This window comes from Ostrea edulis, chromosome 5, assembly GCF_947568905.1.
Source record: "Ostrea edulis chromosome 5, xbOstEdul1.1, whole genome shotgun sequence".
NCBI classification, from domain to species: domain Eukaryota; kingdom Metazoa; phylum Mollusca; class Bivalvia; order Ostreida; family Ostreidae; genus Ostrea; species Ostrea edulis.
Genome location: NC_079168.1, coordinates 74,100,239 through 74,116,022, shown reverse-complemented (window position 1 = coordinate 74,116,022; position 15,784 = coordinate 74,100,239). Strand labels below are relative to the sequence as shown.

At 37.2% G+C, this 15,784-nt stretch overlaps 1 protein-coding gene across 6 annotated transcripts in view; it reads left to right on the top strand.

Annotated features, from left to right (window-relative positions):
• LOC125651521 (obscurin-like) overlaps positions 1-237 on the top strand; it is a 65,070-nt gene extending 64,833 nt beyond the window's left edge. For all 6 annotated transcript variants that reach the window (XM_048880151.2, XM_048880152.2, XM_048880150.2 and 3 more), the window contains one exon: positions 61-237. In XM_048880151.2, coding sequence (XP_048736108.1) covers positions 61-167 — 107 coding nt within the window. In that variant the 3' untranslated portion in view covers positions 168-237. The remainder of the gene's footprint in view (positions 1-60) is intronic.
• The last annotated feature ends 15,547 nt before the right edge of the window (positions 238-15,784 follow it).

The window sequence follows — 15,784 nt, the reverse complement described above, 5'->3', positions numbered from 1 at the left end:
AAGTGTTATTAGGAATATTAACAGTATAATACATATAATCATATTTCTTCTATTACATAGAACGATTTGCCAAGAGATCATCTGGATCATCACCGTTTACGTCACTTCCGGGACTTTTGTACCTGTTACCCTTTGTTGTTATCCACTATAATTGCTGTCGGACATAGTCGTTACTTGTTTTCAATGAATTGATTTTTCTATGCATTACATTGTTATTAAATATATTTTTATAAACTGTTTTTGTATTTATGTTCTGTTATACAGTTATACAGTTATTTGGCAGCAATTCATCCACGAAACTTGCATGGACAGATAGAACAGGAGTTCATTACTATCACGACTAAACAAAATGATTATTTGGCCTTTTCAGTCAAGTTGGCTTATTATGAACAGTCTCCGTTTGTATCTCTCCTTCGTAATCTGTTAGGCATAAATTTCCAAATTGAAATGAAAAGAAATATATGTACTACAAATGAAATTAGTTGTCCATATTACAATTAGATATAACCATAGTATATAACTGATAAATTATGCGATAAGAATACATTATACTATGAAAGGTGAAGATAACGAACAGTTATCAATAACGCGATGGGCAAACACGGACCCTGGACACAACAGAGGTGGGATCAGGTGCCCAGGAGGAGTAAGCATCCCCCGTCGACCGCTCACACCCGTCGTGAGCCCCATGTCCCGATCAGGCAAACGGAGTAACCCGTAGTCAAAATCAGTGTACCATGAACGGCCTAACAATCACATCAATAACACCATAATTACATTAACGGCAAACTAACAACTCAATTTTATGACAAACGGTATGATTTCAGCTTCTCCGTCGTCAATTTACATTATTGATGTTTTCCTAGCATAGTTTTAATATTATCTGTCTTAATGCTATTGTAATTTCCTTTTACTACTTTTATAACATGCTGTATAACATGCAAGAGCTTGTTCTGGGTATAGTCAGTTTTTAAATCGAGGTAAGCTACTGACAAACAAGTTGATGGTACAGGGATTTCAACAGTCTCGATTGAAGTCAGCATTTCGCAAATTCTATGGTCGTTATAACGATCTAGTTCGTCAATACAACCTCGCATTGGGTCAAATGCTGTCCGACGTGTTTCATACCGTTTGTTAAGCCGTTCTTGGCACACTGATTTTGACAGCGGATAACTCCGTTTACCTGATCAGGATATGGGGCTCACGGCGGGTGTGACCGGTCAACAGGGGATGCTTACTCCTCCTAGGCACCTGATCCCACCTCTGGTGTGTCCAGGGGTCCGTGTTTGCCCAACTATCTATTTTGTATTGCTTGTAGGAGTTATGAGATTTATCACTGTTCGTTATCTTCACCTTGCATGCTGCATCATTTTTACTGTGTGTAGCGCTTTAGGGTTGTTATTTATAGTCATATAAGGCGCTATATAAAATATAGATAAATACTATTATTACTATTATTACAACTCCTATAAGGAATACAAAATAAAGATTTGGGCAAACTAGATGCAAACTCGAAACCCTGGACACACCAGATATGGGATCAGGTGCCCAGAAGGGGCAAGCATCCCCCGTCGACAGGCCACACCCGCCGTGAGCCCATTGTCCCGATCAGGCAAACGGAGGAATGTAAACAATTTCACAGGCAGGCATAGTTGAGGCCTGATTATGGCGTAGCATTATCAAAAGGTGAAAATAACGAATAGTGATCAATCCCGTAACTCCTATAAAGAATACAAAATTAAGAGTAGGTTAAACACAGATCTCTGGACCCACCAGAGGAGGGATTAGATGCCTAGGAGGAGTAAGCATCCCCTAGTCAAGATCTGTGTACAAAGAACGACCTCAGTTGGTAGAAACATGTCAAGCAGCATTTTACCCAATGACATGTATTTCGTCAGTAACTATTGCAGGAGGCCCTTTGTCTGTTTGCAAGGTTTACAAGCCCCTATCTTTGCTCCTCACGACAATATTAAGAGCTGTGAAGGAGACACGCCAAAAGTACTGTGCGACTACATATGCTAGAAGTGGTGTAAATCAAATGTGGATTCTTAAAAAAAGAACGTTTAGTATACATGTACTTGAAATCACAAAACTTTTATCAGATCAACAACATCAAAACCTATGATTTTCAACACTTTACACGACCATTCCTCATGATGAATTAAAAACTAGACCTTTTGACACTATAGACAGTTGCTTCTTCAACAAAAAAGGAAAAGGCAAATATTCCTATCTAGTGATCAGTCATCCAAAAAATCATTTTGTAAAACGCCACTCTGATTCCACGCACAAGTACTCTAAAGTTGAAATAAAAAAATATGCTGGAGTTTCTTCGTGGTCTTTGGTGATCAGGTCTTCCAACAGTCTGTTGGAATCCCCATTGACATGAATTGTGCTCCTTTATAAGCTAACCTGTTTTTGTATTTTTAAGAAGCAATATTTATTCAAAAACTTCTACGTGAGAAACAATCTCTTGCTGTGGCCTTCAATTCAACATTTAGATCTATCGACATCATAGACAGTTGCTTCTTCTTATCTATTAACAATAATAACTTTCATTCATATGTCGATTCGATATATCCCTGTGAACTTGAAATAAAAGACACCACAGAGTCGTCCAGTTCTGCTTCGTACTTAGATATTTTATTCAAAGTAGATATTCACGGCAAACTAACAACTCAACTTTATGATAAAAGGGATGATATCAGCTTCTCCATCGTCAACTTTCCATATTTATGTAGTAATATTCCATTATCACCTGCATATGGTGTTTATATCTCTCAACTGAGTCGATACGCAAGAGCTTATTCTGCATATGGTCAGTTTTTAAATCAAAGCAGGCTACTGACCAACAAGTTGATGGTGCAGGTGTTCCAAAAGCCTCGTTTAAAGTCAGCATTTTGCAAATTCAATGGTTCTTATAACAATCTAGTTTGCCAATACAACCTATCATTGGGTCAAATGCTGTCTGACGTGTTTCATACCGATTGTTAGGCCGTTCTTGGCACACTGATTTTGACTACGGATAACTCCGCTTACCTGATAAAGATATAGGGCTCACGGCGGGTGTGACCGGTCGTTATATCCAGGAGTCCGTGTTTGCCCAACTCTCTATTTTGTAATGTTTATAGGAGTTATGAGATTGATCACTGTTCCTTGTAGGATCCAGTAAGTGTTCTACCAATTCCCCATCATTTCTACTCAGAAAATTATTAACTGCTCTGAAGGGGAAACTTCAGACGTGTTGTACCACAACATGTGAAAAGTGGTGTAAATCAAGTGTAGAATTCCGAAATTTCAAAGAAATTTTAGCATATTTGAAATCACAAAACTTTCCTATAAAGGGGCTTCCGTGGCCGTGTGGTTAGAGCATCGGGCTGTCACCTCTGTCGGCGCGGGTTCGAATCCCGCTCGCGCCGGTAAGCGAGAAAATTTCCCAGTTTACTTTCGGAAGGTCGGTGGTCTTTTCCCAGGTACATTGTATCTGGGTTCTCTCTTCCAACAATAAAAAACTGGGCGTCACCATATAAGTTGTGGACTGTGGCGGAAAACATCAATCAATCAATCAACGTACGACTTTTCAACACTTTCATCATCATCATCCTTACGATAAATTAAAGACTAAGCTTTTTGACATCATAAACAGATACTTCTTCAATACAAATGGAACTCTGAAATATTATTATCCTATGATCAATCATTTAAAAAATTACTTTGTTACACATGATTCTGATTTTACGCATCAGTAACCTGGAGTTAATATCAAAAAGTTGTTTGAGTTCCTCATTGACAATATTTATACAGTCTTTGGAGATCAGGTCTTCCAACAGTCTGTTGGAATTTCAATGAGCATAAATTGTGTTCCTTTATTAGATTACCTGTTTTTGTATTCTTACGAGGCAAAATTTATTCAAAAGCTTGTACATGAGAAGAATTTTTTCTCTGTGTCCTTCAACTCGAAATTTACATGTAGCTACATCCATATTTCTATAGTGCTCGCGACGGATGTGACCGGTCTACAGGGGATGTTTACTTCTCCTACTCACGTGATCCCACCTCTGGTATGTCCAGGGGTCCGTGTTTACCCAACTCTCTATCTTACATTGGCAATAGGAGTTATGAGATCGTCCACTGTACGTCATCTTCACATTTCATCCATCATCTTTCATATACATGTATTAATAATATTCATTGTCAATCATATATCGATTTCACGTGCATATAGTGTTTATGTCTCTCAATTGATGCGCTAAGACATATTCAGCGTATGATCGTTTTTCAATTTGAGACAACCTCTTATAAATAAGTTGATGTTACATGAATTCTAAGTCTTTTTTAAATTCAGAATTTCGCTAATTATATGGTCGTTATAATGATCTTATTTGCATATACAGCAAGTCCTTAGGTCAAATTCTGTCTGACGCGTTTCATACAAGTAGCAGTTGTTGGACCGTTCTTTACATACTGACATTTGACTGTTTACCAGACCCCGATAGAGGGCTCACGGGGTTAATGACTGGTCAACAAGGGATTCTTACTCCTTCAAGTTACCTGCTCCCACTTGATGCCACCCGATCCCACCGCTGACTTCCATCACCATCGTTATCTTAACCTTTTTACATAATACGTACTTAAATCAAATATCATTGGTATAAGAAATTACCGTTATAAATCTGTACTTGAGAGTACTGGAAGATACTCTGTTCATCGTTAACGTTTCACACTTTCGACTTCTTCTCCAGAATCACTGGATTTTTTTTTATATGAAACTTGGTAGGAGTGATGTACTTAAGGTCCCCTAAAATAGGTAGTGCCATCAGGTAAAATAGTGGATCAAAGAGAGCGCCCTTCTTTAAAGGGACATGGACACAAGGTATTTGTAATAGTCAATCAATACTTTGAATGTCAGTTGTTGAGTTACAAGTTAGATACAGCGCTCACAATTCTTTGGTATGTAAACAAGGTCATTGTGAACATTAAAAATGGAAAAATAAAAAATATTTTTTTTCGAGCTCAAATCGTGTCTATGCCCCTTTAACAAACTTCTTCAGACCGGTTGCTTAAATCGACAGACCGAATGCATCTAGAAGAGTGTGTTGATAAGTGTTGTTGAAATGAACAACAGTGACCAATCTTATAAATACGTGTACTATAAAGAATATGAATTTGAAAAGGGCAAACACGGACCCCTAGACATACTAAAGGTGGGATCAGGTACTTTGGAGGAGTAAACATCCACAGTTGACCGGTCACATCCGCCGTGAGAACTATACATGTATATTGATCAGGTAAACAGAGTAATCCATAGTCAAAACCATTATGTAAAGAACGGTCTAACAATTCGTATGAAACACGTCAGACAGCATTCGACTCAGTCACTGTGATAGCTTGTATATGCAAATTAAAGCATTATAACGACAATGAAATGTGCGAAATATTGACCTTAAATGAGACTGTTAAAACCCCTGTGACATCAATATGTGGGGGTCAGAATGAGTCGAAAACAAAAATACAAGAACATATGTATCACATAGGTGTGATTATGCAATCTGACCCCCTACAACACATAATAAAAAATCGAAATAGAGCTGCCTGAAATCAAATAAGGTGGGTTTTACAAATAAAACAGGCCAGCTTACACATATCAAAGTAGCACAACAAAGGAGGATGTAAAGGGTGGAGGTGGGTATCAAAGTAATTTCCTTTGTGTACACACGTACTTGAGCAGTCTTTGCACTCCAAGCAACAAAGAGGAATGACCAAAGCGTCCTAACGGAGCGCTGTGATTGGTCATCCATGTAATAGGCTAAGTACGGGGCCCTAAAACAAAACATTACATCATGATCGGAAATTTCCACCCACGACAGCGACGATAAGAAACATACCAATATGAGGCATCCCAAAAAGGGGGGCCTCAAACAGAAAATTTTCCATACCCAATATCCACTAAACGTGAAAGAAACAAATTTAACATGTTATACAAAACATATATATTTACCATATTTTACTTATCCGAAATATACACAATAGAACATACAGAATTAACACGTTACATAAAAGTCATTATCTACCATAATTACATATTTATGTTCCTTAGTTAATATGACTTGCCAAGTAGCCTTTGCTTGTTACTTGATAAAGGCAGTGAAAACAGGACAGTGATGTCAATTGAAAAAATGTCATTTATTTTGAAAATGACGAAGTTATATAACAGAATAGCTAGTGGGGTCAGAATGAGTCGAAAACAAAAATACAAGAACATATGTATCACATAGGTATGATTATGCAATCTGACCCCCTACAACACATAATAAAATATCGAAATAGAGCTGCCTGCAATCAAATAAGGTGGGTTTTACAAATAAAACAGGCCACAATCCAATTGCAAATTGGATCCGACCCCCACTAGCTATTCTGTTATATAAATTCGTCATTTTCAAAATAAATGACATTTTTTCAATTGTAAAAATGTAAACTCGGGTGATATATTGCAATCAGTTGTCGTCCGTCGTCGTCCGTTAACAATTGAACATTTTCAACTTCTTCTTGATAACTACCAGTCCAATTCTTTTCATATTGGGTATGAAGCATCTTTGGGACAATTGTAAAATTGTAAATTTCAGGATTCCTGCATCCCTGGGGCTTATGGGGCGGGGCAAAAACTGCCCAAAATTGACAAATTTTCAAAAATCTTCTTCTCAAGAACCACACACGTGTAACAAAAACTAAATGCATGGTGATGTGGAGCAGGAAGGCCTCAACCAAAATTGTAAATTTCATGATCCCCGGGGTAGGGGTTCTGACCCCCAGGGCGGGGCCAAACTTGGTATATAGTGTTTACGTGTAAAACACTTAAAATAACACCTTCTTTAGTGCTGTTGATACTATATTGAAACTAAATAAATATTCAGAAAGAGCAGGTAGTCCTTTACCAAAATTGTAAATTTGATGATCCCAGGATTACGGGTTTAGGTATCAGGGTGGGACCTAAATGGTCAGTTATTAAATGTGTGAACAATAGACATTTTTAACTTCTTGATAACTATCATTCTAATTCTTTTCATATTGGGTATGAAGCATTTTTGGAACAAGGGGGACATAAATTGTAAATTTCAGGATTCCTGCACCGCTGGGGCCTTAGGGGCGGGGCAAAAACTGCCCAAAATTGACCAATTTTCAAGAACCGCACACATGTAAGAAAAACTAAATATGGTGATGGGGAGCAGGAAGGCCTCTACCAAAATTATAAATTTCATGATCCCCGGGGTAGGGGTTCTGACCCCAGAGTGGGGCCAAACTTCGTATATAGTATTCATGTGTAAGTTTGCTGATACTATATAAAATGTAAATGCATACTTAGGAATAGCGGAAAAGAATGTACAAAAAATGGTGAATTTCAATCAAAACCCAGGGTTATGACTTTAGGATGAGTCCAAAGTAGTCATATCTTTTCATGTTTTAATGTTAATACAACTATTATTTAAAGCCTTTCATCAGTGTATGCACTTTTGAAGGCAGTGAAGTTTTAAGAACACATCTTCTTTTATACTGTTGCTGAACATTAGGATTTAGCTTAGATATTCAGAACAGGAATTTTTTTTCTAGATTTCATAGCCCATGGAAGTAGTGATACTTTTTCACTAGTATTCAGGTGACAGATAAGGCCTGTGGGCCTCTTGTTTAAAATACATTTTGTGGACATAGTCATTTCAATGCAAAATAGTTCATTCATTCTTTCTCTTTGGGCTGATTATGATGCACTAATTGGGTTTATTTTAATTATTTGTAGGCAGATAATTGCATTGGTGAAAGAAGTTTTGCTGAATTTCATTTTTTGTAATTTTTTAAGAATGAAAAAAGAAAGAATGGAGTAGTTCATTGTTTCTTCAGGATTTGCATCGAAATAATTTATCGTTCCCTGCAAGTCTTGTTCTTATTATCTATTTATTTTTGGATATAAATCAACAGAGTGCAGCGCAGGTTGTAAGTTGTTCACAATGGCTAACGATCAGAGTGTTGTGGGTTCGAATCCCACAGGGACAATTTTTATTTTTCATTACTCTCTTTTTAATAAAAAGTTCTGAATCTGGCATAACGGGGAAGCTGATTATTGATCTAATTAATCTTGCTGAGGGTGAATTAAAGTATGATAGTCAGGTGAATGACATAGTCCCATAAGGACCCATCGTTTATAAGGGTACTATTAGTATTAGTTTGTTCTTGTCATACTTCCTACCTAAAGCAGTTTTGTAAATTTGTGTGGGAGTGGAATGAGGTTAATTTACGAACCTAATTTGAGTCAGAATTTATCACGTCAAGAAAACCATTTTTATAATCATTATAAAGGGTTTCATGATGTGATAAATTCATTATACGATTTCTTCCTGCCATACGTCTTATTCAAATTAGGTGTGTTATATTGCATTGCATGTTCTTAAACAGAGAAAGAAAATAAGAAAGCTACCGAAGTGCCACCACGCAATAGACACACTGCGACTTTATTGGATGAAAACTAGTTTAAGATGTCATAAAAATCTTCTAACAGTGTGCAAAACATGCGACATGAATTCTTATGAAAGTACACAAAAAATGCACCATTGCGGGGATACATAATAATGCCGCCATCCGTGTGATGTTTTGTGTGTAACGTATTTATCACACTTCTATACATTCTAAATGACACGTTTTTCTACATCGTAGCAAACCAAGGTTTTGAGTCCACACACCCTCCCTCGGGTGATGATGGAGAGAATCGATTAGAAGCTCCCGTGGGTAACCGACGATGGTTTTTCTACAGATATTGGTCAAACGTATTGTTTATGGTGCAAGTGTAAGGAAACCGGTATGGATTTTCAAGGTCATAGGTCAGAAAAGGATAAGATTATCGTTCATAGTCTATCAACAAAAAATCTCTTTCACAACATTATCTGGCACTGATTTTGACACAGTGAACATGCTTTGTCTTCTCCGCCCTTTTCTTTATACGTCAACTTTCGAGCCCTGTTCAGTCGATCCCTTGGGATCACACAAGCTGAGGTGTCTTGCTTAGTGCGAATGCTTCATTAATTGCCTTCTTTTTGTGTGTTTCAAGGTCAAAGTTACAGAATGGAATAAGTTAATAACATTATTATTACATTATAAACACTGTAGGGGGCATATTTATCAGCCAAACTTGCTTATAGCTTACAAAATAAGGTAAATTCCTATCGTATCATCGGTCAAAAGTCAAGGTCACAAATGATGACGTACCCGTTTTATTCATTGATTGAATATTGTTTAACGTCACTCTCGAGAATATTTCACTCATATGGAGACGTCACCACTGCCGGTGAAGGGCTGTAAAATTTAGGCCTATGCTCAGCGCTTATGGCCGTTGAGCAGGGAGGGATCTTTATCGTGCCACATCTGTTGTGACACGGGACCTCGGTGTTTGCTGCCTCCTCCGAAGGACCGTCCAATTTAGTCGCCTCTTACGACAAGCAAGGAGTACTGAGGATTTATTCTAACCCGGATCCCCGCGGGATATAGAGCATCCTGTACTATAGTTACATTCGAACGAAGTAGTAATAAAAATGGGCAAATACCGGTTACATTTTAAAGGAAAAGGGGAAAACTAAGGCATTTTCTGAATTTTCATAGGAAAAGTGTATGCTATTTATAGAAACGGCCCATTTGCTCGGAAATGAGTTCGGGTTCAGTGTAGTAATTACTACAGGCACTCGACGTTTTAAATATCTATAAAATGTCTTCCTATAAACAAACTATTCACAGTTTGTTTATAGGAAGACAATCCTTTTTATCAATATATAAATTAAAACCTCGAGTGTCTGTGGTTGTAGTATCATACATGTACGTGTAGGGAAAAAATCTTATAAAGGATACAAGATATCTCATAAACTTTAGAAAATATCTTATAACTTTTATAAGACATCTTATAAAATCTATGAGATATCTTCAAAGGGGAATAAGTGTAAAAGCGAAGTGCCATGCATATGTAATTTAGGAGAGAATATTACATGGTAAAATCCATATCCATGTCATATCAGCTCGAGTGACCTCATATCAACCCTCGCGTTGATAAAGTGGCAACCCTAGCTCGTGGTTACAATGAAGGATGTAGTTTACTGCGGATCGTGGTGTGTCGTTAAAATGTACAAATATGACCTATTGAAGCATAGGGACCCTATATATTTTTGTGGCATTTTATTAGTGCTTAGAATGAGCTTCCGAATATTGGTGAGTATTTTTTCTCAAATCAATATTTTAAAATAATGAATGGACCAAGGCTTGTATTGAGTTCTATGGAAAATTAATTTCCCTCAGTTTTTCGAAGAGTTGCCCAAATTCTCGTTATAACTGGGTCTCGGGAGATTTGAGACAAGCAGTAAATGTAATACGGCCGAAAGACGAAGATTCCGGATAGCATTTATCATTCTTTCTCTCTCAATACTTAGATAATTCTAAAAATGCCATTAAATTTTTTTGAATAAACAAGATTACCAGTTTTACCATACATGTGCGTGAAATATAATCAATGTATATGACCTAATATTCATTTTCATTGCATTAGGTTTTGATTTTGCATTGTTTATTGTTTTTGTTTGCTTGTTTGTCTAGGAACGATCTGTTTTATGTCCCTTCGAGAACTTTTCAGTCATATTGAGACGTCACCAGTTGTAGGAGAAATACCTCAAATTTAGACCTATATAGTATATAAAAAATGTGTTGAAAAAACGGAATGTAAAACAAACAGAAACGATTTATTTCATTTTTCTGCTAGGTTAAGATGGCACGAAGACGCCGTCCTACTTGCCAGACATAAAAATCATCAAGTCGGTATGGACATATGTATATATACGAGCTTAGTTTTCTCAGAAACATATATAATAGAGATTTGCAACTTTCAAGCTCTATGATCAGATGTTCACTTGTTAGTACAATGTATTTTTAAAAGTGTACAGACTTACTTTAATGCAGCTGTCAATTAATTTTAAATGTTATTAACTTTCCTGTACATGCTTGAAAATATTCGCATGTAAAAGAAGAAGTAAGAAGACCAATTTTAAAAAAGAAAATTTATATAGTGAGAATTTAACCCATAAATACATTTGCCGCTCGTGATGGAACTCCAGCGCATGCGTATCATATTCGATTTAAATAGTGTAGTAGAAAAATGAAGAAGCATGTTCAATCCAAATGCAGAAAAACATACAATTCCTACATATGAAACATGCTAACTGATGATCATCCCAACAACCCAAAACGATTCTACGGATTTATCAAGAGTAGACGCACAGAATTTTCAGGTGTAGCACCATTACGGAAGGAAGGTATACTTCACAGTGACACCGGAAGTAAAGCTAACATACTGAATGACCAATTTACCTCAGTATTCACAACAGAGAATGAAGACCATATACCAACCAAAGGAGATAGTCCATACCTCACAGTACCAGACATCTCAGTACACCATGAAGGAGTCTACAAACTGCTCCGGAATATTAACCCACATAAAGCCACTGGACCAGACTGCATTCCAGGCAGACTTTTAAAAGAACTATCAAAGGAAATTACACCTATCCTGACTACCATATTCAACGCCTCAATACATCAAAGTAGAATACCAGAACAGTGGAAAGAAGCACACATCACACCCTTATTCAAAAAGGGGGACAGAGGGAAGGCTTCCAACCAATCTGATACCGCGCTGTGCGCTATTTTTTAATCAGATTGGCTTCCAGCTATCACCCTGTCTCGTTGACGTCAATTTGTGCAAAATCATGGAGCATATAATACACAGTAACATCATATCACATCTTGAAAAGAATAACATTTTGTCCACGTACCAACTCGGATTTAGAAAGAAGAGATCATGTCAGTCACAGCGAATTATCACTATCAAAGAGCTAGCAGATGCACTCAACTCCGGAGAACAAATGGGCTGCATCCTACTAGACTTCTCCAAGGCATTTGATAAAGTGCCTCACCAACGCCTGCTAAACAAATACCAATACTACGTAATCCGATGAAACACACTTAATTGGATTGCCAGCTTCCTACAAGGCAGAACACAATAGGTACTTCTGGATGGGAAGAAGTCAGAAACATCTTAAGTCACCTCAGGCGTGCCCCAAGGAACTGTGATGGGGCCGCTACTCTTCCTGATATACATTAATGACTTACCTGAATTAGTATCACCAAGAGCCAGATTATTCGCAGACGACTGCCTACTGTACAGAAAGATCAGTACAACAGATGATGCAAGACTACTCCAAGAAGATCTAGACAATCTGCAAAAATGGGAAGACACTTGGCTGATGCAATTCAACCCAGACAATTGTGAGATACTGAGAGTTACCAACAAGAGAAAACCCATCATTACTGACTACACCATCCATGGAAAACCACTAGCTACAGTAAAATCAGCAAAGTATTTAGGTCTTAACATCAGCAACAACCTATCATGGAACACCCACATATAGGAACAGTAATTCAGAAGTCAAACAGCATCAATGCATTCCTTAGAAGAAACATCAACACATGTCCTAGTAAGATCAAGGAACAATGCTACATCACCCTAGCGAGACCAGTGATGTAATATGTATCAGTGATCTGGGACCCAGTGACACAGTCAAATATCAACAGACTAGAAATGGTGGAAAGAAGAGCTGCACGTTTTGTCACTGGAGACTACAGAACCACCAGTAGTGTGACCAGTATGATGAAACGATTGTAATGGGAGACGTTACAACAACGAAGACATACAGCAAAAGTCATCATGCTATACAGGATCATACACCAACTCATAGAGATACCAACAACTCATCTCATTCCTAGAGTGGCCACAGTAACAACCTGTGGACATGACATCTGTTTCCTCGTACCCTACTCTAGGACAAAGGGCCACCAGCAGTCATTCTTCCCATCTGCCATCCGTCTTTGGAATGACCTACCAACAACAGCTAACACCGCTTCCACACTGGGTGGATTCAAAGACAGCCTCCAGATGACCGCCCTTCCATGATACCAAAATGTTTTAGCTGTACATACTACCATACCAGCTATGGCTTTTAACCGCACCTGCACCTGGTGTAAATATTTACTGTACAGTTTGCTAGCACGGTGGTTCCCACGGGCATTTGTAAATAGTCATCTGCGACAATACACCAGAGGTGGTATGCAGATTATTGGAAGAAGAAGAAGCCCAGTATATAAATGAATCACATCTCAACTTTTCATGCCCCTCCCCCCACAAAGCGGTCGGAGCATATAGTTTTACCCTTGTCCGTCCTTCTGTCCTTACGCAACACCCAGTTTTCCAGACTTATTTTTTCTAAATGCCTTGAGATATTGAATTGATTTTTTTTGTAGGCCGGTGTATATTCATGAGTTACAGATCGAGTTTGAGTTTTGATCCGGTTTGTTGATTTTTGATGGAGTTGTGCTCTCTAACTTACAAACTTTGATTTATTTTGGGTGTAACATACACTCTGAATACCACATTCAATGCTATATACTTCAATGGGTTTCCTACATTTGACTTCACTGCAGGCGGGGACATGAATTCGTGTCGTACCGACACATCTAGTTTTTCCCCTTTGTTGTCAAACGCGGTCTTGCTTGTCGTAAGAGGCGACTAAATGGGATGGGCCTTTGGATGAGACCGTAAAAATCGAAGCTCCGTGTCACAGCAGGTGTGGCACGATACAGATCCCTCCCTACTCAAAGGTCGTAAGCGCCGGGTAAAGGCCTAAATTTTACAGCCCTTCACCGGCATTGGTGACGTCTGCACATGAGTGAAAAATCCTCAAGAGGTACATTGTACGTTAAACAATACACATAACACAACATAAATATGTACACGCGATAATTTAAATGTTTTACAAGATGAACAAAATTTGTCGAAAGCTGCATCAGCTTTTAAGTTTATTTCATCCCTATCATAAATTAGAATCGAAAATCAAGTTTTTGCGATGATTTCATTACGCAAATATACTAATAGTCTAAAATGGCAACTCCAGTGTAAATATTTGATGAAATCTTGCTAATTTGGTTCACTTTAGGTAATGTGTTGCCTTTAATTTGAATCTACACTTTAAATTTACTTTGAAGTGGTATATCTTATGAAAATATCCTATTTCAAATGTTTTGATAATTATGTTGATAGAATTTAGAAGGTTGGAGCAAGATATGCTTTATTCAAATCGGTGCATTTTCACCGAAGTACTGCGCGCTGCGAGATGTACTAAACTTGGGAAAGTTGTTGTATGATTTATTAAATGTTATCTAATTTAACAGATAATTGTTATTTGTGCCTCTGGTTTTCTATAATTTCTTACAGTATTTTACATAATTAACTTCCTAACACCTGCTTAAGATTATGATTTTGAGAAAATATTTGATACTAAACTTCAATGGATATTATTATATTGCATTGTTTTCAAAACATTAATCATGTTTAAAAACTATATTTTTGAGTTTGATGGTATGAAATTTAGATTACAAATGGCTTCAAACGAACATTTTGAAAAGAAAAAAATATTTTTGAATGAAAAATGTTATACTAAATATGTTTACCTTTCCGGCAATTTTGTTCACTCTCTTCGAGAAACGTGCAAGTGTTTTATAAGTTCGAAATCATACCGGACTAAAATGGCGGAAACGTTTAAAGCTGTATTCAATAGAGAAGACAATGATCCGATGTTTACAAAGATACACGTGAAAATTCAATTTACATGTACATCTCCATTTTAATTATCGATGGTCCAAAATATGCTGCTTTTGTGTAACAAAGCAAATCATGATGGCATTGCTAACTATTTCTATGGTGTTCTCCGTGTCATCGCTTTAGTAATATATATAAGCCATTACAAAAACAATTTCTGCGAAGGTTATTACAGGGCAGACTTATATTTTCTTCCACCCTGGAGAACTATTTGAATCTTATTAGGTAGGCAAATTGAATAAGATTTATACCAGACGGATGGTCGACCCGACACAACAGTAGCTTCGTTTTATATGATGCAGCTTCCCAGTGTTACAAACGCTCAATTATTTATTACTTAAGTTCATCCGAACCCAATTTTCTCATAAACAACACAATTTTTACTACGTTTTGATAAAATTATCCTCGTTTTCGTTATTGAGTTGTAGAATTAATATAAACTAGGAAGATAACAGTGATATATGTTTAGGTTGTGGTTGAAATACTGGTCATCATATGGCTTGGCTTTTGATTATGATTAAGGACTGTCTTTGTGTAGAACGCGGTTATGCATTGTCTTAAATGTGGGGAAACAGGTTAACTATTTATATATCAGTTGCGGATATGTAACATTGAAACAGTGAGTGAAATTGTTGTTGGTTGGAACATTATTGTTAAGCGATGCCGAGTGTTTAATCAGAATGATAAATCGGTTCTTCTCTGTTTTGAGATTGAAATTGATTTGAATCCCCCATGTTTTGTGATTGGATAGCATTGCCAAGAGGATAGAAGACACACAAAGAGTCGGATAAAATTATATCCAATTAAAATCATGGGAAATTATTTCCTCGCACTTTCCAAAAATCTTTTATTGATTTAACTGTGCATCCGCTTCGGCGTATTGGGTTCCAGGGGGCCTTCCAAAGTTCATACCATTCAATAGATTACAAAACAAATACATGTATATACATACACACAATAAAACATCTCAGATCAAGTCTAGGAGTGCAATATGAATATATATTAAACACAGTCCAGAGTACTAATATAATACATGAAAATAAACTGTCTCTCCTAGTG